This window comes from Caretta caretta, chromosome 7 (genome assembly GCF_965140235.1).
Source record: "Caretta caretta isolate rCarCar2 chromosome 7, rCarCar1.hap1, whole genome shotgun sequence".
Classification (NCBI taxonomy): Eukaryota; Metazoa; Chordata; order Testudines; family Cheloniidae; genus Caretta; species Caretta caretta.
The window spans coordinates 32446288-32469092 of NC_134212.1; the positions used below are offsets into that span (position 1 = coordinate 32446288).

The following is a 22805-nucleotide window of genomic DNA, read 5'->3' on the forward strand; positions in this document are numbered from 1 at the left end:
CCTTGCCGAAAACCAAAGAGGACGGATCCGGCCGCCAGGAGAGATCCTCACAACGCTAGATTTTCCGACATCGCCACCTAGGCGACGGGGCTGAAATTACAGATCCCACCCCCAGGAATCACAGAGGTGGTGGACTGTCAGGTGGAAGAATCCTTAAAAGGAGCCCACAGCGTCACCTGGGGGTGGAGACTGGTATTACAGCCCCTCAAAGGGGTTCATTTACAACTGATGGGAAAGCAAGCCCGAAATGGGACAGCTGGATGGGACCCCATCTAAGCCAGGTGTCAGCCAAGCCCAAGGGGAAAGCAAGCTGCCCCCCCAAGCCAGGGGAAAATGAGAGGGGGCAGTAAGTCACTGACCCCACCCTAAATGGGGTGGGGGAGAACCAGCCAAACAGCAGTGCACCCTAACAGCCAGGCTAGCTACTACTGGCCCTGACCCCACCAACTAGGCTCCTGCCATCTCTGCTGGTGGCACGAATCCCACTGCAGAAGGGAAGTTGCACTGGTGGCTTAGCCATGTCCGCTCCCAGTTTGTGTCATCACAGGTCTCTGAATCATCTTCTGCTGTTGGTGTTAGAGCTAATAGCAAACAGGCCACCCTTATCAAGGCCAGGGGTTCCCACACCCCAGATCCCTTAAGACAGGGCAATGATCTCTGCTTTCACTGCTATTAACTCCTCCCAAGCCCCTAGGGATCACCCCTCCCCAACCACAGCTCAGAGCTCCTGTGCGCACTAGATTGGGGGCTAGGACCTTTGTGGGGGTGCTTATTCTGCAAAGCACCCATCACTTGCATAGCTGGTAGATGATATACTATGTTTACACATTTTATAGTAGTAGCCGTGTTAGTCTGTATCCATAAAAAGAAAAGGAGGACTTAGGGCACCTTACAGACTAACAAATTCATTAGAGCATCAGCTTTCGTGAGCTACAGCTCATGTCATTGGATGCATCCGATGAAGTGAGCTGTAGCTCACGAAAGCTGATGCTCTAATAACTTTGTTAGTCTCTAAGGTGCCACAAGTCCTCCTTTTCTTTTTATGTTTACACATCTCAGTCTACCTTTACTGAAAAGAGAGGGTGCTGCAACAGCTGCAGAGCACCAAGCTGGTGCTATGCAAGGTGTACAAATGCCTCTGCGTCCCTCAGCTGGAAGGAGGTTCTGCAGCACAACCAGGTAGCTATTCAAGGTGGTGAGCACAGAGAAATACAGTAGCATCACAAATGACCAGTAGCAGGGAAATTTGTAGCCATTCTTCATTTCACTGGTTATGGCTGTCACCTCCAAGCCTCCCTCCTCCACAGAAGCCCTTCAGGAACCAGGATGGAGAAACTGATTGAGCTATTTGATCAGTGCAAAAATTGGTGCCCTCTCCGTTCTGGGACTGAATTTCATACTAGCACCTGATAGTGGAGTACAAGCTCTGGAGAGTGAAGTCCTCTCTATCTCAGCAAAAGAGCAAACACCCTCCCCTGTACCTACAGGGGATCCAACTCTCAGGAGTTAGAGACGAACCAGCCCTTCAACCCTCCACAGGAGTGAGGCTGGAGAAAGGAGCCAGAGAGGGGAAGTGACCTGTTTTTCAGAAATGCAGAGCAGCCCCCAACTCATATGAAGTACAGGAGCTGGAGGTTCTCAGCACTGCTGGCACTGATAAAGGACTGTGAGACTGAATGCCAGACAATGGAAAGTTAAAAACAAAACAAAACACTTGACACTTTCACTTTCCTCATGGGAGCGAGGCTACTGACAAGCAGAGTAAACAATGTTCTAGGAAATAGTACCTAGGAGGGCACTGACTATCAATCATTTGGGAGATCCCCATCCTATGACCACACCCATAGCCTGGGAACTGTGCTCCATGTTTCCAGGGGAAGGAAGAAAAGGCTACTGGAAGAAGTGGGAGGCGGAGTCAGTCTAGCTTCAGAAGTAGCCTTTCCCATTATATAGGATTCCCCTTCTCCTTGCTCTGGGGTAGGTGGCCCTCTAACACCAACTGTTCTGTACTTCTGACCATCTAAGGTACTTATCTGGTCCCCATTAGGAGAGCCTGTGTGGCCCAGGGGATCATGCACGGGACTAGGACTCAGGAGAGTGGGGCTCTGCCACTGGCCTGCTGGGTGACCATGGGCAAATCACGTTTCCACTCTGTGCTTCAGAGTTCCCCTGAATGAGGGGGGGGGGGGGTGTCATGATTCTGACCTGCTTTGTAATGTGCTCTGAGATCTGCTCATAAGAGCCAGGGATTGCCTTTATTTGGGTGCCTTGAAGCCTCACCTCTTTTTCCTCCTCCCCATCATGAGGCAGTGTTGAGCTATTATCCCCATTGTCCAGATGGTGAAAACCGAGACAGAGTGGCCTGCCCAAGGTGACACCAGGAGTCTGTGGCAGAGCTGGGAATTAAACCCAGGTCTCCCAAGCATCCTCACCACTGGGCCATTATCCCACCACAGAAGCAGCTCTATGGACAGAGAAGAGAGGGAGGTGAGGGATGGTGTCTCCTGCATCATGAGATCAGCTAGGAGGAAGATTTCAGGGTCTGTGACTCCTCAGAGAGGAGCCCATTAGCAAAGCCAGCTGGCCCTCTTCAGTGACTAGCAGAGAACCATGGACCGAGGTAGACACGAAATAATCAGCCGCCAGCCCAAATGCTACTGAAAACAAGGATGTTTATTAGTCCCAAGCGTTGCCCCTACAGCCCCTACCTGTGTGATGCTGTACCAGGTGCCACCCACCAACCCCAGAGCCCTATGCCAGGGTGACAAATTTCACTCAAGTGCAGTTTGGGCCTCGGATGAGTGCTGGAGCCAGGTAGCCAATGGTCACTGATACAGCAGAAACCAACTGCTTTCAGAGATGCTAGGGTTCTGCAGAGGGGGCTGCCCCTAGTGCTGATGGAGTTCCAATGTGAAATGTCACGGCAGCTTAGCACCAGCTACACAGAACTAGCAGGCAATCCAGTTCTGGGTCCACACACAGCTCTGCTGATGCGCCTCAGTCCTGGCCCGCAGCCCTGATGCTATCCCAGGCTGGGCTCCACTTCAAGCCCCCCCTGCCCCAGCTCTGCCAATGCTCCTTAATCCCAACCCACAGCTGCCCAGCTATCCCAGCCTGACTCCCCCGCTACACAGTTCTGTCAAGGTCCTTCTCAATCCTGACACACAGTCCCCTGGCTTCCTCTCCCAGTTCTGCTGACCCCCCTCAATACCCATCCCAGACTCCTCTCTCACACAGCAGCCAATGGCCCCCAATCATGTCCTGTAGCAACACCCTCCACCTCCACTAGTCCATCCTGGGCTTCTCCTGAGCTGACACTAGCTATCTGGCCATCCGGGGAGGTGCGGGGGGTTAGTTCATTGGGGAGCAGCAAAACAAACTCAACCCGTCTCATGTAGCTCCTGTGGTCAAGTTTAACCCAGATCTCTAAAGGAGGGAGGCTTTATAGTTACTGCTGCTCAGAGCCTCCTAGGAAGTTAATGTATTCCACTGCTCCAACCCACAAAACACTGAGCTCTAGCCTTCTACCCCGCCCTTGGCCTCCACACACACACCTACCAGCCTCAGGAGCAGCTCGCCATGCTCATCCAATGCAGAGGAGCCTGCAGTCCCCGCACTCCATTCTTCTCTGCTGGAGCCAATTGCAATGAATAAGGAGTCGAGACTACTGCTGAAGGTACCCGGTGGTAGACACGCCTCCGTTCTCGTCCCACACACGAGCTCTGTTGGCCCCATCTCTGATGCGGGACCCCCCCATGTCAGGGGGCAGGGATCAAGGAGGGAAGCTGTGGAAGGTGTGGTGTTGGTCAAGGCCCCGGGTTAGACAAGGAAGCAAGGTGACTCCCACCTAGAAGCAGCGGTTTAGAGATCTTTCTGAGGCAGAGAAGAGGCCCCACCAAATCTGAGCTGCCTTGGTATAGAGCGAAGATGCAAGGCTGCCCCCACCAGTCTCACCCAAACCAAAGGCTACAGGAAGAATTTTATCACCCAGAAGGAAATTGGGACAACCTGGATCTTTACGCCAGAGAATTCCCTCCTGTCCCAACACCCCTAGATGGAGAAAGCATGCCAGCCTTACAAGCCGGCATCCCACCCACCAGGTGATGAGAGTTCTCAACACCTTGAAAGATCAATCCCACCCCAAGCACCAGTCGTGATCACAGGGAAAGACCTCTCCCAACTCCTAGCTCCATGCAGATCTCCCCGGGCAGAGCTGGGCCAAGGCTGAGTTTGTGCCCGTCGCCCGTTACCCAGCAGCCAGGAGGTGTGGAGAATCTCACCGAGCAGGGAGCCTTCCGACAGCATCCAGAGCACTGTGGCGGGGATGGAGCTCGCTGCTTTCGGAGAACAAGGGATGGTGGAGTTGGGCTGGGAGGGAAAGAGAGAGAGACAGAGAGAGAGAGAAGGCCCAATCCGCTCTGCTCTAGGAGAGAGTAAGAAGAGAAGAGAATTTCAGCTGGAGGCTCCCCAGCTCCAGGCTTCCTTTCAGTTCTCGTCGTCGCCAAGCCGTTCCACACACGGATCATGTTGTGGGTGGTCTGTTGTGCCAAAGGCCTGGGTTTACCTCAATCTGCCCCTTCCTATTCAGGTTGATGAGGAAGAGGAGAGCGCACCCATTTTGATGCAGTAGTACCAAGGAATTGAAGCTGGGAACTGTCAGCTGCCCTAGATCTGTATGTTCACCTTAGGCTGCATTCACCCCACACTGAGCCTGGGCTCATGGCACTAGTAGGGCCACCTAACCAGAGCCAAGGGTCTGTATTTCTTCAAGCAGGCAACTCTAATGTTACGTAACTTAGAAGATGAAGAATGATCTTAACGCTCAGGTGCAGGACTGGGAGTCAGGAGACCTGGGTTTGAGTCCCTGCTCTGCCAGTCTGTCTGCGTGAACTTGGCAGAGTCATTTAGTTGCTTTGTGCCTCAGTTTCCCCATCTGTAAAATGGGGAGAACAGCGTTGCCCTGCCTCACAGAGGTGTTGGGAAGATAAATCTATTCAAAACTGAGATGCTCACACACTGCGGAAATGATTCACTGCTTTGAAGACCAGAACGGCCCATTCTGATCATCAAGGTTCACATCCTGCATACTATAGGTCAGAGAATCCCTTTTCCTGCATCACTCCTGTAATTTGTGTGAGGTACAGTGCAGGTTTAGGAAAGAGAGCCAGTCTTGACTTAAAGACTCCAAGTGATGGAGAATCCACAACGTCCCTATGTTCACTGGCTAATTCCTCTCGGGGTTAAAAATCTGTCTTATTTCCAGTCTGAATTTGTCTCGTTTCAACGTCCACCGATTGGCTCTTGTTCTGCCTTTGTCTGTGAGATTAAAGACTGCTCTACTCTCAAATCTCCACCCCGGCTGCAGACAGTGATCAAGTCACTATGGGAACCATATAAAGACCTAAATTAGATTACCACAGTAAGGCAGGTGGCACATGTTTTCAGAACATAACCTCTCCGCGGCAGGGATTTCTAATACTACTTGACTCAGCATCAGCCAGTGGAGATCTTAACCAAACTTGAATCAACCCTTCCCCCTTTTATAGAGGAGATCCACAGACTTGCCCGGAGGTCAGTGCCAGAACCAGGGACCAGAACCCAGATCTTGTGCTGTCTGTGATAGAAGCACACGACTATTCCTTCCTCTTGGAGTGTGAGTGAAAGGGAAGGGGGGAGAAAAGCGCTTACCTCCTGCTTCATCTCAGGTTGGAGTCCCCATGGGTGTTTAAGGCTCACAGTGGTTAGAGAGAAGAGACTGGGAGATCTTCAGGGAATCCCTCAAGTCATCTTTCACCTCTGCTAGCAGGATGCTTGGTGGGTCCTCCAGAAATCCTGCTCTTCCCCTGACATGTCATCTGAGGCCAAAAGAGTTCCTGGTCTGGGGGTTACCTTGATGTAAGGTCTCTTTGGGATAGGGTCAATCTAGAATAGACGGGGGAGTTAGATTCACTAGCCCCTCCTTCCTGAGTTTCTAAAAGGATCTAGGGGCTTTGCACCCTGCCCTTTGGTTTCCCATTGGCCTGGAGGGGCTTGGGTTAACAGCTGGCCTTCAGCATAGAATGCACAGATTTAAACACAGAGCTCGGATGGTGCATGGCTGCCAGCTCCAAAGACTCTGGGGAGTCAGCAGACTTGACAGTCCCAACAGGATGGCTCAGAAGTCAGGCTGACAAATGTCTGTCCATGAACCGTGCTGAAATCAGATACCGTGCCCCCTCTTTGGATGTTATGGAACTAAGACTTGCTCCCTAATGCTCCCCCACAGCCAGATCCAGACAGTTCTGATTGGACGCTCAGAGCGGCTTCCCCTGAGCTGCGGGCTCCTCCAAATCCTGTTCTTGGGACACATCATCCCACCCCCGCTTGGTCAGGGGATGGAAGCAGTCTGACCTTTGAGCCTGGGCTAAATGGCAATGATGCATATACAGCCCTTTCCATTAGAGGCTCTCCAGGCACTGAAAGGCTCCCTCAGTCACACATGGGGAAACTGACACAGGGAGAGGAATTGATCTGTCTACAAGCTTATAGTGGTAGACTCTCCCTGCTCTAACCACTACACCATTCCCCCCTGTACCCCACTCCCCTGCTCACAACATCATCTCCAATAAACACAGGCTCAAACACTCATCAGGAAGGTCTTTCTGCCTTACCTCAGTCTGCCATGGACAGATGCCAGAGGGAGACGTTTACCCTGTCGACTGTTTTTTTCTGATGCTCCCACTTCACCTCCCAGACGTGCTGCTGGGGGAATGAAAGGGTCTCTCTATCACTTCTCTCACACACCAGTGGTCCACCTAGTTCTGTATCCCACATCAATAGAAGGCATTACCCAATGCTGTACCAATGGGGGGTGCAATTCCTGGCCCCAGCCGGTGACCATGTTCTGCCCAGAGTCTGCTCCTAGGAGAGAAAGCAGCTCAAGCTGACTATTCAGCAGCACAATGGATTCCTATGCCATTATCTCTGGCAACTGAAGACAGCTACTAAAAAGCAAATGGAAGCAGCGTGTGCTAGCCCTAAGCGGATGCATGCAGGGGGATCTGGAATGACCAAAGTGATCCCCAGGCTGAGACATGCATGTGCTAAGGAGTGGGTCTGTCCCTAGATCTTCAAACCCAGTAAGGGCAGGAACATGAACTAGCCAGAGTACATCACAAGGGGCGGGGTTGGGGTGGGGGGGTGGGGTGGAGCGCTTTAGATGGGTGGAGGCAGCATCCCCAGCAAGAAGCCAAGATCTCTTTGCACATGTAGTGCTTACCCAAAGATTTAAACACAATCTCTGCTGTGGGGAAACCGAGGCACAGGGAGGGGAAGGGAGTGGCTAGAAATAGAACCCATGAGTCCTGCTAGCCTTGCGCTCTCACCAGAGGGTGCCCTCTGGACTTGAATGGCTAACCCAAGAGCACCAGAAGAGGAAGAAGCGCAGGTAGGGGACAAGGGGAGTGGTATATTCACTCAAGCTTGTAGTGGAGGCTTCACGCTTCCTTCAGCAGGGTGGTGGTTAAAGGCATTGCGCTGTCTTGAATCAGCTCTGCCTGCACCTTTGCAGCCGAGATCCCTTTCCCCCTTACGCCTCCGAGCACCGGGCTGTGTATGGAGAAAAAAAAAAATCAATGGGGTGGGGGAGAAAGGGTTACAATGTTAGATACCTGACAAGTGAGGTCTAAACAAATGTGTGTGGGTGGGGGGGGTGGGGGAGTTGGCGTCAACAACAGGAATAAACAGATAAGGGGCTTGCAGTAGGTCAGAGTTACAGATGCCCTGGCTAAGTTAGAGCAAAGGAATGCTGCGGCCAGAAGGCAGGAGGGAAACCCAGGCAGCCTGTGGGGTTGCTAACAAGGCACTCGCTGTGGGGAGGGCACATGGAGACGGGAAGGGAAGAGGGTCGCTCCATTAACTGAGGCAACTGCGGTGGAACACGCAGCGCGATACGGTCAAGCGAAATTGGGGTGTCAGTTTTGCCATATGCCAGGCACAGAGGAGGGAGGCAGAAAAAGAAGAGCCGCACAGAGGGTTGGGCACAGTTAAAGCGACGCAGCAGCTGATTTGACGACGAGACGCCGGGAAGTTCTGTACAAGCTGTTTAATCATCAATGTAAAAAAATGAAAAGGGAAAAAGAAGCCGTGACACGGACAGAGACTTTGGATGCACCAAAAAAATCCACTTCCTTCTGTCATATTGAGGTACAGAAACAGAACAAGGCACCCCTCCCACCCTCCAGTCCTAGCTACGGATCTAGAAACACACATTTCAAAACTCCGCTCCGCAATGCACAACACAGGAAGACCGTGCCGAGGAATTAGCCAGCAAAAAATGAAAAAAGAGCACTGCAAGTTACAACAGTTAAAACTGATGAGATGGGAAGGGAATCAAGAAAGGATCAGCGCTGAATTATGAGTAGAACTGCCTTGGCCTTCAGTGCAGAATTGCAGGGGGCCAGTTCGTCACAGTGGGCGACAGATCTTCCAAACTGGGATTATTTTCTTAGAGACCGAACCAAACCAAAACAGGAGGAAAGGAAACCAGGAGGGAAAGGGGATGAGGGGGGAAAGTAGAGAAAAGATGCAACCTAACAAACCTCGGAAAGTGGGAGCATTGAAAAGACTGAAGGAAAAAGAAAGCAGGTTAATATCTTAATGGGGAGGGAGGGAGGGAGGCAGGCAAACTCACTTCTCGCCAGCGCTACTTGACCTTCAAAGGAAATCTAGGCTATCTTTATATATATTTATATATATATATATAAACACACACACAAAAGGTTCTCTAGTTCATAGGAGCCTATTTACCGCCTTTCAGGAGGCATGGTAATCTCCATCCACTGTGGATGGCATCAGAGAGCTACTTTAGGGAGGAGTGGCACTCCCTTACCCCATAAAAAACTGTGCCAATAAGGAGTTCTAGGGCTAGTTACTCTCCACCCCATGCCGCCGCCCCCCACCGAAGCTAAGATCTCTGGTCACTTACTACTATGAGCCCAGTCAGATTAGTACGTCTGGGCATATTGAGTGGCATAGCCGTTGCTGTATTTCTCATAGTACTCCCCTGCACTGTAGGTGGCACCCATGGTGTACTGGGAGTAGGTAGCTGCTGCTGCGGCTGCAGCCGCCACTGCTGCATAACCCGTTTGGTTGTACACTTGGCTGTATGTCTGGGCGGCAGCCGCGGCAGCGTAGGGATCAGTATATTGGGCCACCACAGCGGTCGTCCGCCTGCCCACAGGGCTCCTCTCTCTGTATGCGGTGGGGGTAGAGGGCGGAGGTGGCAGGGCCCTCTCGTATGCTGTCCTGGCAGTCATCGCCCGGTTGTAGAGCTCATAGGCATAGCGGTCGTAATATTCCCGGTCATACCAAGATCGGGGCGCATAGTGGGTATACGGAGGTGGTGGCGGGGGGATGCGCCCCCTGGGAAAGTAGTAGCTGGGGGGGGTTGGAGGTGGCACAGAGGTCCCCTTGGTTGTCTTGAGCGAGTTGTTGCTCTTGGACAGCGTTACAAAGATCTTCTGGTCCTCCAGAGGCATGTCGTTGAGGTTCAAGATGGCATCCATGGCTTCCCTCTCCTTGGCCATGTGGACAAAGGCATAGTTCTTTACAATGTCGCACTCCACCACCTTGCCAAACTTCTCAAAGAGCTCCTTGATCTGTGCTGTCGTGGCCTTGCTGGACACATTGCCCACATAGATCTTGGTGGCGTTACGGATCTTGGAGGTGGCGTACTCCACCGTTAGGTGGGCCCCGTAGAACTCCTGCTTGTGCAGCTCGCTGATGGCCTTGTGGGCCTCGTCCTCCTTCTCCATGTGCACAAAGGCGAAATTTTTCAGGATGTCACACTCATTCACCTGTCCATACTGCTCAAAGAGCTTCTTCAGCTCATCCACTGTGACAGAAGGGGAGACCCCTCCCACGAAGATCTTCACCATGGCGGGAGCCTGCACTTCCAGCCTGCAATGCTCTCGGGAATCACCCACGCAAACTCCACTGAGAGACAGAGAGGAGAAGAGTTATTTCCTGCTTACGTTCAAGCTATCACAGTGATACCAAGTAGGGCTGTCAATCGCAGTTAATGTTGCGTGAGTTAACTAAAAAAAATTAATCGCGATTAATCGCACTTACCACAATAGAATACCAATTGAAATGTATTAAATATTTTTGGATTTTTTTTACATTTTCAAAATTGATTTCAATTACAACATAGAATACAAAGTGCATAGTGCTCACTTAATATTATTTTTTATTACAAATATACACACTGTAAAAATGATAAACAAAAGAAATAGTATTTTTCAGTTCACCTCATACAAGTACTGAAGTGCAATCTCTTTATCGTGAACGTGTAACTTACAAATGCAGATTTTTTTTTTTTGGATACATAACCGCACTCAAACAAAACAGTGTAAAACTTTAGAGCCTACAAGTCCACTCAGTCCTACTTCTTATTCTGCCAATCGCTAAGACAAACAAGTTTGTTTACATTGATGGGAAATAATGTTGCCTGCTTCTTATAATACAATGTCACCTGAAAGGTGTTGCAAGGTATTTACATGTCAGATATGCTAAACATTTGTATGCCCCTTCCATGCTTCAGCCACCATTCCAGAGGACATGCTTCCATGCTCGTTAAAAAAAATAACTAAGTAATTAAATTTGCGACTGTACTTCTTGGGAGGAGATTGTGTGTCTCCTGCTCAGTTTTACCTGCATTCTGCATGTATTTCATGTTATAGCAGTCTCGGATGATGACCAAGCACATATTCATTTTAAGAACACTTTCACAGCAGATTTCACAAAATGCAAAGAAGGTACCAATGTGAGATTTCTAAAAATAGCTACTGCACTCGACCCAAGGTTTAAGAATCTGAACTGCCATCCAAAATCTGAGAGGGACGAGGTGTGGAGCATGCTTTCAGAAGTCTTAAAAGAGCAACATTCTAATGCAGAAACTACAGAACCCAAACCACCAAAAAGGAAAATTAACCTTCTGCTGGTGGCATCTGACTCAGATGACGCAAATGAATGTGCGTCAGTCCACACTGCTCTGGATCGTTAACAAGCAGAACCCAACATCAGCATGGAAGCATGTCCTCTGGAATGGTGGTTGAAGCATGAAGGGCCATATGAATCTTTAGCACATCTGGCACATAAATATCTTGCAACACCAGCTATAACTGTGCCATGCGAATGCCTGTTCTCACTTTCAGATGACATTGTAAACAAGAAGCAGGCAGCATTATCTCCTGCAAATTGTAACCAACCTTGTTTGTCTGAGTGATTGGCTGAACAAGAAGTAGGACTGAGTGGACTTGTGGGCTCTAAACTTTCACACTGTTTTGTTTTTGAATGCAGTTTTTTAACATAATTTTACATTTATAACTCCAACTTTCATGATAAAGAAATTGCAATACACAGTACTTGTATGAGGTGAATTAAATAAAATTTGTTTTTTACAGTGCAAATATTTGTAATAAAAATATAAAGTGAGCACTGTACACTTTGTATTCTGTGTTGTAACTAAAATATATTTGAAAATGTAGTAAACATCCAAAAATATTTAAAATAAATGGTATTCTATTGTTGTTTAACAGCACTATTAATCGTGCTATTAGTTGCAATTAATTTTTTTAATTGCTTGATAGCCCTAATACCAATCTCTCTAGGGGTGAGGATGGTCTCAATTTGTGCTCGCTATGCTCTCCTAGATCAAGCTCTCCTGGGGTAGGGATGTGTCTGATTTGTGCTCTCCAAGCTCTCCCCAACCAAGCTCTCAACAGCAGGAGATGTGTCTGATTGGTACATCATAAATGTATGGCACTTTACCTAATATCTTATAACACCATGAATGTACTACAGTGATCAGCAGAAAACCCAGCTGCCTGCGTGGGGCTGACAGAACAAAGCTGGACTGGGAATCCTGTGGCTATTTTCACAGTTGCTTATGGAAGTGGATGGCCTACACAGGCTAGCAACTAGAGCGAAACCTGTAGTAAACCCGTAGCTGCTTAGCTTTGGCAGCATGCAGCCCAGACACACAATCTGCACCTCCTCCACTGGGGAAAACTCAGCACGGCGATGGGTACTAGAGAAATGGAGAAGCCAGGCAGGATCTCAGACGCCTTCGCCACCTGCAGTGATCTCCCCACCTCCAGTGGGGCAGGAACGAGGGCTACAGAGGAGGAGCCTGGTGCCCTGGGCAGGGAGGGGGGCGTGGCTCGAAGCAGGGGACTGTGAACTTGAGGGACAGGCAGGAAACCCTTAAGCCTCGTGACCAGGCCACTCGGGGTCTTCATAGGGCCAAGGGACTCTGCCCCTCCTCAGTCCACGGTGCTCCCCAACGTCCCTCAACGGTATCGCCCCCCGTGTTTCCCGCGGATACCATCCCCGCATGCGCACTGAGCACAAGCCAGCCCGGGGCCGTGATCCCTCGGGCTCCTTCCCGTCCCGTTCGCCTGGGACTCACCGCGGAGGAGGGCGGAAGGGCCAGGAGACCTAAAGCAGCGCAGCGCCCGACGGAGGCCAGCTGTTCCCGCAAAACCACAGAAACAAGATGGCGGCGCTCACTTCCGGTCACCCCGGGAAGTCCAACTCCAAGCGCGGAAGTGATTAGGGCGCCGCCATATTTGGGACACGTGATGACGGACACGTGATCACCATCACGCTGCCAAAAACTATGGCGAGGCGGAGAGAAAAAACACTACTCCAGTGACGGCGGGACCATCGTGTAATCATTTGATCGCGGTCCCCCCTCCCCTCCCATTCCTGATAAAGCCGCATGGTGGCGCCATCTTTGCCTCCTAGGATCAGGAAGCAGCAAGAGAGAGGCCGTCCTCCTCCCAGACTAGAACAGAGTTTGGGGCCACGTTTTGTGCCGGGCAGATCCCCTGTCCCAAGGAGACATGGCTCAGCTGCTGGGTCTAGCCTCCCTACTCCGCCCAGCTCACTGCCACCAGCCTAGACACAGCTGCTGAAGAGTTTGGCAAGGCAGGTGGCTTCAGGTGTTAGGAAAAGTTACCAAAGCATAACCTGCCCTTTGGGTGGAGGTCTCACAGCACATGGCCCTGCTCAATGGCTAGTAGCAGACTAGGCTCAGGACGTGCTTGAGGATACAATTATTCTAGTGAGAAACAGCACAAACAAGCAAGGATGAGGGGTTGCTTAGCCTGTCTCTACTCCAGGAAGATGGGAGATACTGCTGTCTGATAGCAGACACTGGCATACAACAAGGATGGTTTCCAACATAAACACACACGAGTGGTGAAGCAAGGATGTCTCAGAAGAGCAGGAATGGGGTATGAAGCCTTTCACCTTTAGCTTAGGAGCTCTAGTCTGTCTCTAGGAGCAAGGGGGGGAGGGCAGGGGAGAGACACAAACCGGCTCAGATTATTCCACCTTTAGTGCACTGATTTCAAATATGACCCATGTCAGGAGTGGCTGAATATAGGAATAGTTACTGCCAGACTGGACCAGCTCCAATATCCCGTCTCTGGCAGTGGCCAGTGTCAAACTGTTTTCCGTCTGACACTCGTTCAGTGGCCACACAGGATACAACTTAATTCTCAGTCCCACTCCCACTGGACAGGCAGCCACAAAACCACCACCACTTTTATTAGCAGCCTCAGTTCAAGGAGCAAAGCGAGGAAAGGTGCCTCCTGGTGGTGGGACACAGAGACAACTTCAGTATCCACGTTATCACATGTCCCAAATATGGCGGCCCCCAATTAAAAGATGCCTATAGCTGAACATATGATCTTTCAAGTAACCACAGGTCTGGTGTTAACCTGTGACCCACTAGGTGGCACTGTGCATAAACACCTGATTTAAAGCGAACCTTAGGTATAGTTGCCAGACCATTAAAGGATCTCACGATGAACATATCTGGTGTGTATAAACCAGCTCTGTGACCAGTCCATATCTGGTACAGAAAAACATGACATGGTGTCAGAAGTAAACTGAGAACAGAAACAGAAGGAAAACAGCAACAAAGGTTGCAAACAGAAGGGACAAAGCAACAAAGGTTGTAGGATCTCAACAGCATGCCACTCTTCAATGCCCCAGAGAACTTCAACTTTGACAAACATTAAGAATGGACACACTGAAAACAATATTTTGCAAGATTTTGCATTGCTACCAAGCTGCACAAAGAAACTGGAGATGTACAGGTATCATTTATATTTTATGCTATAGGGAAGCAAGCAGAGCATATCTTTAAATCCTTTTAAAATGTGGTTTAAGAAAGAGCATGTTTCCATCAGAGAATTCAAGAACCAGAGAAAAATGCTGAATCATTTAAAAGAGCTCTGCGTACAGTGGCTGAAAACTGTGATTTTGGGAATGCAAAACATGAAAATATTAGAGACAGGCTGGCTATTGGGTTAACAGGCAAAAACCTTTACAGCAATTAAAAATAGATCTAACCCCACACACAGCTCTTCAAATTGCAAAATAGTCTGAATTGGTGAAACAGCAAAACCTAGAGCAACTTGACTACCTGAAAAACCTGAAACTAGCTTAGAAACTGTAAACAGACACTTGAGCGTTAAAAGTTAGTATCATAAAACCACCTAGGTGAGAAGAGAAAACTCCCAGGCTAAGGCTATGTACACACTACAGCTTACATCAGTATAAATTATGTCACTCAGGGGTGTGAATAAGCCACCCCCCCAGAGCAAGGTAAGTTACACCAACCTAAGCACTGCTGTGGACAGAGCTATGTCAGTGGGAGAGCTTCACCACTCACGGGGGCTGAAGTAAATAAGTTGATAGAAGAGCTCTCTCCCATTGACTTAGAGCATCTGCACTAGCAGCTCTACAGCAGCGCAGCTGCACCATAGTCTAAGAGGGACAAATTCCAGCCTACGTACATAAGGTGTGAAAAAAGTCATACCCAAAGAGTTTATACATGTCCAGCCAGAGGCACATGGTGTAATACAGGGGTTCTCAAACTGGGGGTCCAGACCCCTCAGGGGGTCACTGAGGTTATACCTGAGGGTTGCAAGCTGTCAGCCTCCACTCCACCTGCTTTGCTTCCAGCATTTATAATGGTGTTAAATATATAAAAAGTGCTTTAAATTCATTATGGGGGGGTCGCACTCAGAGGCTTGCTATGTGAAAGGGATCACTAGTACAAAAGTTTGAGAACCACTGGTGTAATACATGCATGAAATATGAACATTTTGCAGCTGTTAGCCGCACCAAAGCAGTCAGGGAGTTGATTCATATTACAGACAACCAAGAGCCATTGTTTCTGAGATCCACCTCTTGTGATGAAATAGAACCTAGCTGGAGAGTGAAGCTGAGTATTCATGGCAAGTCTATTGACTTTAAAATGGACTCAGGAGCTGATGTCATAGTCATCTCAGAAGTGACTTACAATCACTTTCAACCCCACCCAGTGCTTAACTCTGACACAGCTCTGACTACCCCTGGAGGTATTTTGAATTGCATTGGGCCAGTTCACCACAGAAACAACTTACAAAGACAAAAACTATGCATTCAGAGTGCATGTGGATCAAAGGATCAAAGACCAACAACCTTTTCAGCCACAGTGTGGCAGCCATTGTGGGCCTAGTGTGAAAGGTGGAAGACCTTGATGGAGGACTTGATGACATTGGACATTTGAAAGGAGATCCAGTACAAATCAACTTAAGAGACAATTCTCAGCCATACAGTGTACAAGCATCCCTACCAGAGAGACCATGGAAGAGACAAGCTGCAGATTTATGCAAATTTAGAATTAATTATTTCCTAGCCATAGTGGACTATTTTTCCAGGTACATAGAAATAATGTACTTGAAAGACATAACATGTCTCAGTGTTATTGAGAAACTGAAGAGCACTTCTGCTCATTTCAGTATTCCAGAACAACTAGTGATGGAGGATGGATCACAATTCACTGCAGCAGCATTTAGATCATTCCAAATGAAGTATGATTTTGATCATATTACTAGCAGCCCACATTACCCACAAGTGAATGGAGAGGCTGCGACAGTGGTACAGACAGCCAAGAAAATCCTACAGCAGGAAGATCTAGTCCTCACTCTTCTGAGTTACCGATCAACACCAATAGCAGCTATTGGATATAGTCCAGGACAATTCCTGATGGGAAGACAATTCAGAACTACTGTTCCAACTTTGGAAAAGAGCCTCTCTCCAAAGTGACCAGACATGACGAGAGTAGCCAAATCGGATACAGATGCTTAAAGCCCTTATGAACACTTTTACAACAAATGTCACTCATTTAGAGAACTAACAGGTCTATAACCTGGTGACCATGTTCATGTCCAACTGGATGGAGAAAAAGGAAGGACAACTCCAGGTGTTGTAAAGAAAAATAATTCAGTGTCCAGACCATATGTAATCAAGCCTGGCAGTGGAGAATGCAACAGAAACCATCAACATCTACAGTTTGTTCCTCAGAATGAACAATCAACAGAGAACACTCCACGGATGGCAGATGCAGAAGAAGATTCAAGGATTCCAAACTAACCACAGCCAGTTGTTGCAGCTAATGGACAGCCAGAAGACCACGCTGTTATATATTCAGGTTGTGTAACTAGAAAACCAGTATGACCAAGAGACACTTAAAAGACTGATACATACTGAATTTCAAAGACAATATGATAGTGTAAATATTGTAAATGTAGGAAAGTGGAACTTTAAAGGGGGAGCTGTAATGGGATGCTAAACCGTATTATATTGTTCTCCCACTAGGTGGCACTGAGTGTAAAATACCTTATTTAAAGCTAAAATTTAGCTATACCCAGCAGAGCATTCAAGGATCTTATGATGAACACATCTGGTGTGTATAAGCAGGGGCTGAGACCAGTCCATATCTAGTACAGGAGCACAACAGATAACGAGGTAGCTCTGAGGGTATTTGCCAGGAGTTTCTCCCAACCCTGAGGGGCAGCATTGGAGAAAGTATGAAGGTGCTTAGTTGAAAATTTAACAAGTGGGTGATGAAGGGTGCATCCTGGGCCAGTCAGAGGTGGGAGTCAACCTTTCAGTACTACTGAATGAGAGATGATAGGTAAAGTGGGGTTAGGTCAGGAAGGGCCTTCAAAGTGAAAGCAACCAGCTTATGTTTAATAAGATAAAGAACAGGAGGCCCATGAAGGGATGCAAAGAGAGGAAAGACTTGACTTGATGGGATAGGAAAATGATCTTTGCAGCTGTGGTATTCTGAATGGATATGAGTGGGGCAAGATTGCATAGGTCAGCATAGGCGCCAACTTCTCCTGGTGCGGGTGAGTGCTCGATCCCTCCCCGCCCCGACTCCACCCCTGCCCCGCCATCTCCTGTCCCTGTCCCACCTCCATTCTAACCCCTTCCCCAAAGTCCCTGCCCCAACTCCGCCCCCCCCTGCCCCTATTGGACTCCTTCCCCAAATCCCCACCCCGGCTCTGCCTCTTCCCTGCCTCCTCCCCTGAGCGGGCCGCATTCCCGCTCCTCCCTACTCCCTCCCAGAGCTTGTTACACCACAAAACAGCTGTTTCACAGCAGCAAGCACTGGAAGGAGAAGCGGGGATGCGGCGCTCATGGGAGGAGCTGGAGGCGGAGATGGGGTGAGCTGGGACAGGGCATGGAGCTTGGCTGCCAGTGGGTGCAGAGCACCCACCAATTTTTCCCTGTGGGTGTTCCAGCCCCAGAGCACCTACAGAGTCGGCGTCTATGTATGTCAGTGCGAGAGAGACGGATATTGTAGTAATTAAGACGTGGGATGAGAGCCTGGATGAGCAGTTTAGACAGGCTGTATCTAAGAGATGTTATGCAGAAAGAGTCTGCAAGATTTAGCCATAGACTGGATATGAGGCCTTAGAAAGTGGTCCAAGTTGAAGATGATGGCCACGTTACAGGCCTAAATGACCAGCAGGATGGTGGTGTTGTCCTCAGTGCTCAAGACAGAAGGTAGCGGGGTGGGCTGGGGGAGGAAGATTAGGAGCTCTGTTTTAGTCATGTTGAGGTTGAGTCGACAGCTAGACATCAATGAGGAGATGTCAGAGAGACAGGGCAAGATTTCAGTTTGGACAGGAGTCAGGTCTGGAGCAGAGCAGTATCTGTGAGAGCTGTCCACATAGAGATGGCAGCTGAATTTATGGCTGAGATAGCTCAGTGGTTTGAGCATTGGCCTGTTAAACCCAGGGTTGTGAGTTCAATCCTTGAGGGGGCCATTTAGGGATCTGGGCCAAAAATTGGGGATTGGTCCTGCTTTGAGCAGGGGGTTGGACTAGATGACCTCCTGAGGTCCCTTCCAACTCTGATATTCTATGATTCTATGATTACCAGAGATAAGGTGTAGAGGGAGGAGAGGTCCCTAGACACGGTTGGTGCCAATCAATGATTAACTAAATCTCCCTCAGTTCCTGGTAGTGATGAGGGCCTGCTGCATCTCTTTACCAGAAACACCAATAAAAATCTGATAAGGATATCAGCAAAAGTTAGGGTGCCTGTGGGTGGATGGGAACAGCTTGAAAGTGGTATGTACGATAAACTCATAAACCCACAGGTATTTAACTCTCCTCCAGTATTGGTTGGTTATAGTCAGTTGCAGTGTGAGTGCCACTCCTATGACCTCTTTCACCCTAGAGCCAAGGGTTAATGTGTACCCTGGGCAATACCTGTCTTAGGTAATTAGATGGCCCCCATTACCATGGTATCTGAGTGCCTCAAAGTCTTGAGTGTAGTGTTGCCCCTCTGGCCCAAGGAATTAGCCATTACCTGGGGCCTTGCAGGGCTGCTTCCATTAGTAGGAGAAATCAGTGAGATGAGGTAGGTCTATTCCTAGGTGTAATCTCATCGATTCACAAAGAATGCACACAAAGTCCTGTTTCCCGGAATGCAGTAGAAACTAACAACAGCTGCTAGTTACCTTGCTTTGAAATCCCCAAGTCTGCCCCTCCAGTGGGCTCTGTGCCCAAAGAGCCCTGCCTTGCTGCTTCCTCTCAGGGTCCCACTCACGACAGCTTCTTCTCTTCCTGGCACTGGCCAATTTGACCCTCTACAACCCAGGAGAAGGAGCTTGACTGTGGGGCCTATCACAGTTGCAGGGTGACTGGATCTGTATTCCCTCTCCATGGCTTCTCAAGGTCACCCACTTAAGTTTTCTAGCTCCCAGCCATTGCCTTTGTTGGGTAGAGACCCGCGTCTCTCTCTCCCTTCTGACCAGGATTTTTTTTACAGCTGCACTGGTCCCTGCCTCACACTGTGATATCCCCAGCAAGCCAGTCTGCCGAAAGCCCAGTCCTTGGGCTTTGCTCTCTCTCTGAGGGTTATGAACAGTCTATTGCCAGCAGTTACAAATGACCGCATAACTCTTTCTAAGCAGGCGCATTCAGTGATGAGCTGCCAAAATCTTAACAACGGGTTCCCTCCTCACCCTATGAGGGGGTCGTTGCCCACCCCCTCCCCCCGGGATTCCTGCCCCATCCAACCCCCCCGCGTTCCTTGATGCCCGGCCCCCAGGACCCCTGCCCCATCCACCCCCCTCCCCTGTCCCCTGACTGCCCCCAGAACTGGGCAGGAGGGTCTCGTGGACCACCGTAGTGGGTGCCCACCCCACCCCTAAGAGCCAGAGGCACCTGCCAGGGGGCGAGGTGGGGAGTCCCGGCGGTGCTTACCTGGGGCAGCTCCCAGGAAGCATCCGGCAGGTCCCTCTGGCTCCTAGGGGCGGGGGAACGTAGCTAGGGGGGAGCAGGGGGAGAGGCCGCTCCCCCCATTGATCACATCAAAAATGGGGCCTTAGGCGCCGACTCCCTGGGTGCTTCGGGGCTCAAGCACCCACGGGGAAAATTGGTGGGTGCAGAGCCCCCACTGGCAGCTCCCCACCCTGCACCCGGCCCCGGCTCACCTCCGCCCCTGAACCCACCGGCCCACTCTGCTTCTCCACGCCCCCTCCCCCCTGGCTTCCCGCGAATCAGCTGTTCGGCAGGAAGCCGGGGAGGGCTGAGAAGCAGGCCGCAGCTTCCCATTCAGGCCGAGGGTGGCGGAGGTGAGCTGGGGCAGGGAGCGGTTCCCCTGCGCGCCCCCCCTGGGTTATCTGCTGCGGCGTGGGCGGCCCTCCTCACGCCCCCCCCACACACACACACCCGAGCTCACCTCCACCTCCCTGGGTCTGCTTCCCGCACGAACAGCTGATTCGCGGGAAGCCGGGGGAGGGGGGGTGGAGAAGTAGAGCAGGGAGGAGGCGGAGCGGAGGTAAGGTGAGCTGGGGCCTGGGTGCTCTGTACCCACCAAATTTTCCCCTTGGGTGCTCCAGGGCTGGAGCACCCGTGGAGTTGGCGCCTAAGGTGCCACTTTTGGCCGGTTAAATTTAGAAGCCCTTTTAGAACCGGTTGTCCCTTGCGAAACAACCGGTTCTAAAAGGGCTTATAATTTAACAACAGGTTCTAGCAAACTGGTGCGAACCAGCTCCAGCTCACCACTGGGCACATTTATTCTTAAGGTAAAAGCGTTACAGAGAAAACATATACAAGCAATAAACAAATTTAAACACATGCTGAACGCACCAGGAATCACCTATCAGTCTCACAGGGCCCTAGTAACCCAAAGTCTTTCTAGCCCCTCCTCCAGGGTTGAGGGCCCTTGGATATAAGGTCCTGGCCAATCGCTGGATCAGAAAGAAGGCCTAGTGTCAGTTCAAGGTCATCCTTTTATACCAAAAGCCTTTTCCTTTGTCTCCCAGTCTCTGGAAAGCCCAGCTTGAGCCAGTATATGCAAACCCCTCCAGGGGTCATACCTCACTCGAGTTGTTTATCTTTAGGCCAGGTCTACACCTGGAAATCAGGTCAGTATAACTATGTCACTCCCAGGTGTGAAAAATTCACATCCCTGAGCGAAGCAGTTCAACCGACCTAACCTCTGGTGTAGATAGCACTAAGTCAACAGGAGAATTCTCCCATCAACATAGCTACTGCCTTTCGGGGAGGTGGATTTCCTACACTGATGGTAGAATCCCTCTTCTCAGCCTAAGTAACATCTTCACTGAAGCGTTACAGCAGTGTAGCTGCAGTGTTTTAAGTGTAGACCTGCCCTCAGTGATTCACCTTAATCACCCCCCACTGTCTGTAGTCCCTGTAGGGGCTGTAACCCACCCCCAAGGAGTAGAGCGCAATCATACATAAACCAATCATAGACTTAACACAAAATGGTCCCCAAAGATATTGCAGAGGACCTATTTCCGTTCTCTTGTTGCCTCACATCTCTGGGCAGAGTTCCTCTGGGCAGCATTCGCTGAGTCCTTGGACTCCTTTGTGGACAGCTGGCCGCTGTCTAGGGTTGCCAGGGAATTCTGATTCCCAGTCCCCACTGCCATGGGCAGTGGGTGAAGCTTCCCCTGGGGGAAGCTAGCTCCTTGCCCCGCCTCTTCTACCCATGACCATGCCCACCCTCCACCCCAGCTCTGCCCCACCATCTCCCCCTTCCTGCTCGTCCCCTCCTGCCACCACTCACCACATTCCTCCTCCATGAGGCCCCTACCACCCGCCGCTCCCTGCGTCCCTCCTCTCCTCCACACACCCTCTTCCCCTGAGGTCCCTGCTGCTCGCACTCTCTACATCCCTCCTCTCCTCCCCCACACGAGGCCCCCCCACCCCGCACAGCATCCATCTGTCACGGAGTCCCTGGGCGATGCTCTGGAACTGCTCCCCATGAAGCCAGTCAGGACTCTGGGGCAGTCGCCTTTCTGTGAGCAGCCTGTCTTCAGGACACACAGCTCACACAGCTTCCACCTTCCTGGGTCTGACCTCGGAGCATTCAGCATCCTCTGCCTCTCCGTGCGCTTTCCCCCAGCGAGTCCGCTCAGGCGGTGCTCCTGGGGAAGCCAGAGGGTCCTGCACCCCAACTTCGCAGTCAGACGTGACTCTCAGCCAGCCAGTAAAACAGAAGGTTTATTAGACGACAGGAACATGGTCTAACACAGAGCTTGCAGGTGCAGAGAACGGGACCCCTCAGCTGGGTCCATTTTGGGGGGTAGTGAGCCAGACAACCACGTCTGCACTTCACTCCATGTCCCAGCCAGCCCCAAACTGAAACTCCCTCCAGCCCCTCCTCCTCTGGGCTTTGTTCCTTTCCCGGGCCAGGTGGTCACCTGATTCCTTTGTTCTCCAACCCTTCAGCTCTCACCTTGCAGGGGGGGAAGGGCCCAGGCCATCAGTTGCCAGGAAACAGGGTGTCGGCCATTCTCTGTGTCCAGACTCCTGCACACACCTGCCCTCTAGGGCTCTGCAATGATCATACACCCTTACTCCACCCCCTAGATACTTAAGAACTGCCTGGGGGAAACTGAGGCACCCCCACACTATTCAGAGGAAACATTAAGAACAGTCCCACTTCGTCACACCATCCTCGCCTCCACTCCCCTCCCCTGCAAGGCCCCCCCTGCCCAGTCCTTGCTGCAGAGCAGAGGCGGGCCCACCATGGCCCAGGCGTCCAGTGGTGGGGCGGCGGCAGCTGCGCCAGGGGAGGCTTAGCCTCCCCTGGCCTATTATACCCGCTGCCTATGCCCATTGTTCTAACCGCTAAACTGCCCCTCCCCCTACTACATACACTAGAACCAGCAAAGGAACCCAGGCATCCTGCCTCCCAGACCTGTGTTTAAGCAACTAGACCTCACTGTCACTTTTTACTGCTAAATAGTAACAATATATCTTGAAGGGAAAGTATCCGCCATGGGACAGATCCTCGCTGGTGCAAATCCCGCATGAGCCTTCCCTCCTTTGGCTTGGAAGGATCTGCAGATTTGCACTATCTGAGGATTTGCCCCAGGAGGATATTTAAAGCTTGAGGACTTGTCTTCTCCCCTAGTGTGGCCTTGAGAC

At 50.6% G+C, this 22805-nt stretch overlaps 1 protein-coding gene across 15 annotated transcripts; it reads right to left on the reverse strand.

Annotated features, from left to right (window-relative positions):
• Positions 1-5: 5 nt before the first annotated feature.
• On the reverse strand, positions 6-12552 carry LOC125639729 (RNA-binding protein 4.1). Of its 15 annotated transcripts, none has more exons than XR_012669249.1 (5): positions 12452-12552; positions 8966-9975; positions 3559-7587; positions 2281-2464; positions 7-90 (listed from the first exon to the last, which is right to left on the reverse strand). XR_012669249.1 is itself a non-coding variant. In XM_075130430.1 (3 exons), exon 2 carries the CDS (start codon positions 9915-9917, stop codon positions 8985-8987), a length of 933 nt encoding a protein of 310 aa, XP_074986531.1. In that variant the 5' UTR covers positions 9918-9975; positions 12452-12552; the 3' UTR covers positions 2656-7587; positions 8966-8984. The 15 variants fall into 15 exon arrangements, 1 of the variants encoding a protein (XP_074986531.1); XR_012669256.1 differs by lacking the exons at positions 7-90; positions 2281-2464 and having other exon boundaries at positions 2656-6738; positions 6830-6900; positions 7456-7587; XR_012669255.1 differs by lacking the exons at positions 7-90; positions 2281-2464 and having other exon boundaries at positions 2656-6741; positions 6830-6900; positions 7456-7587.
• Between the last annotated feature and the right edge of the window lie 10253 nt (positions 12553-22805).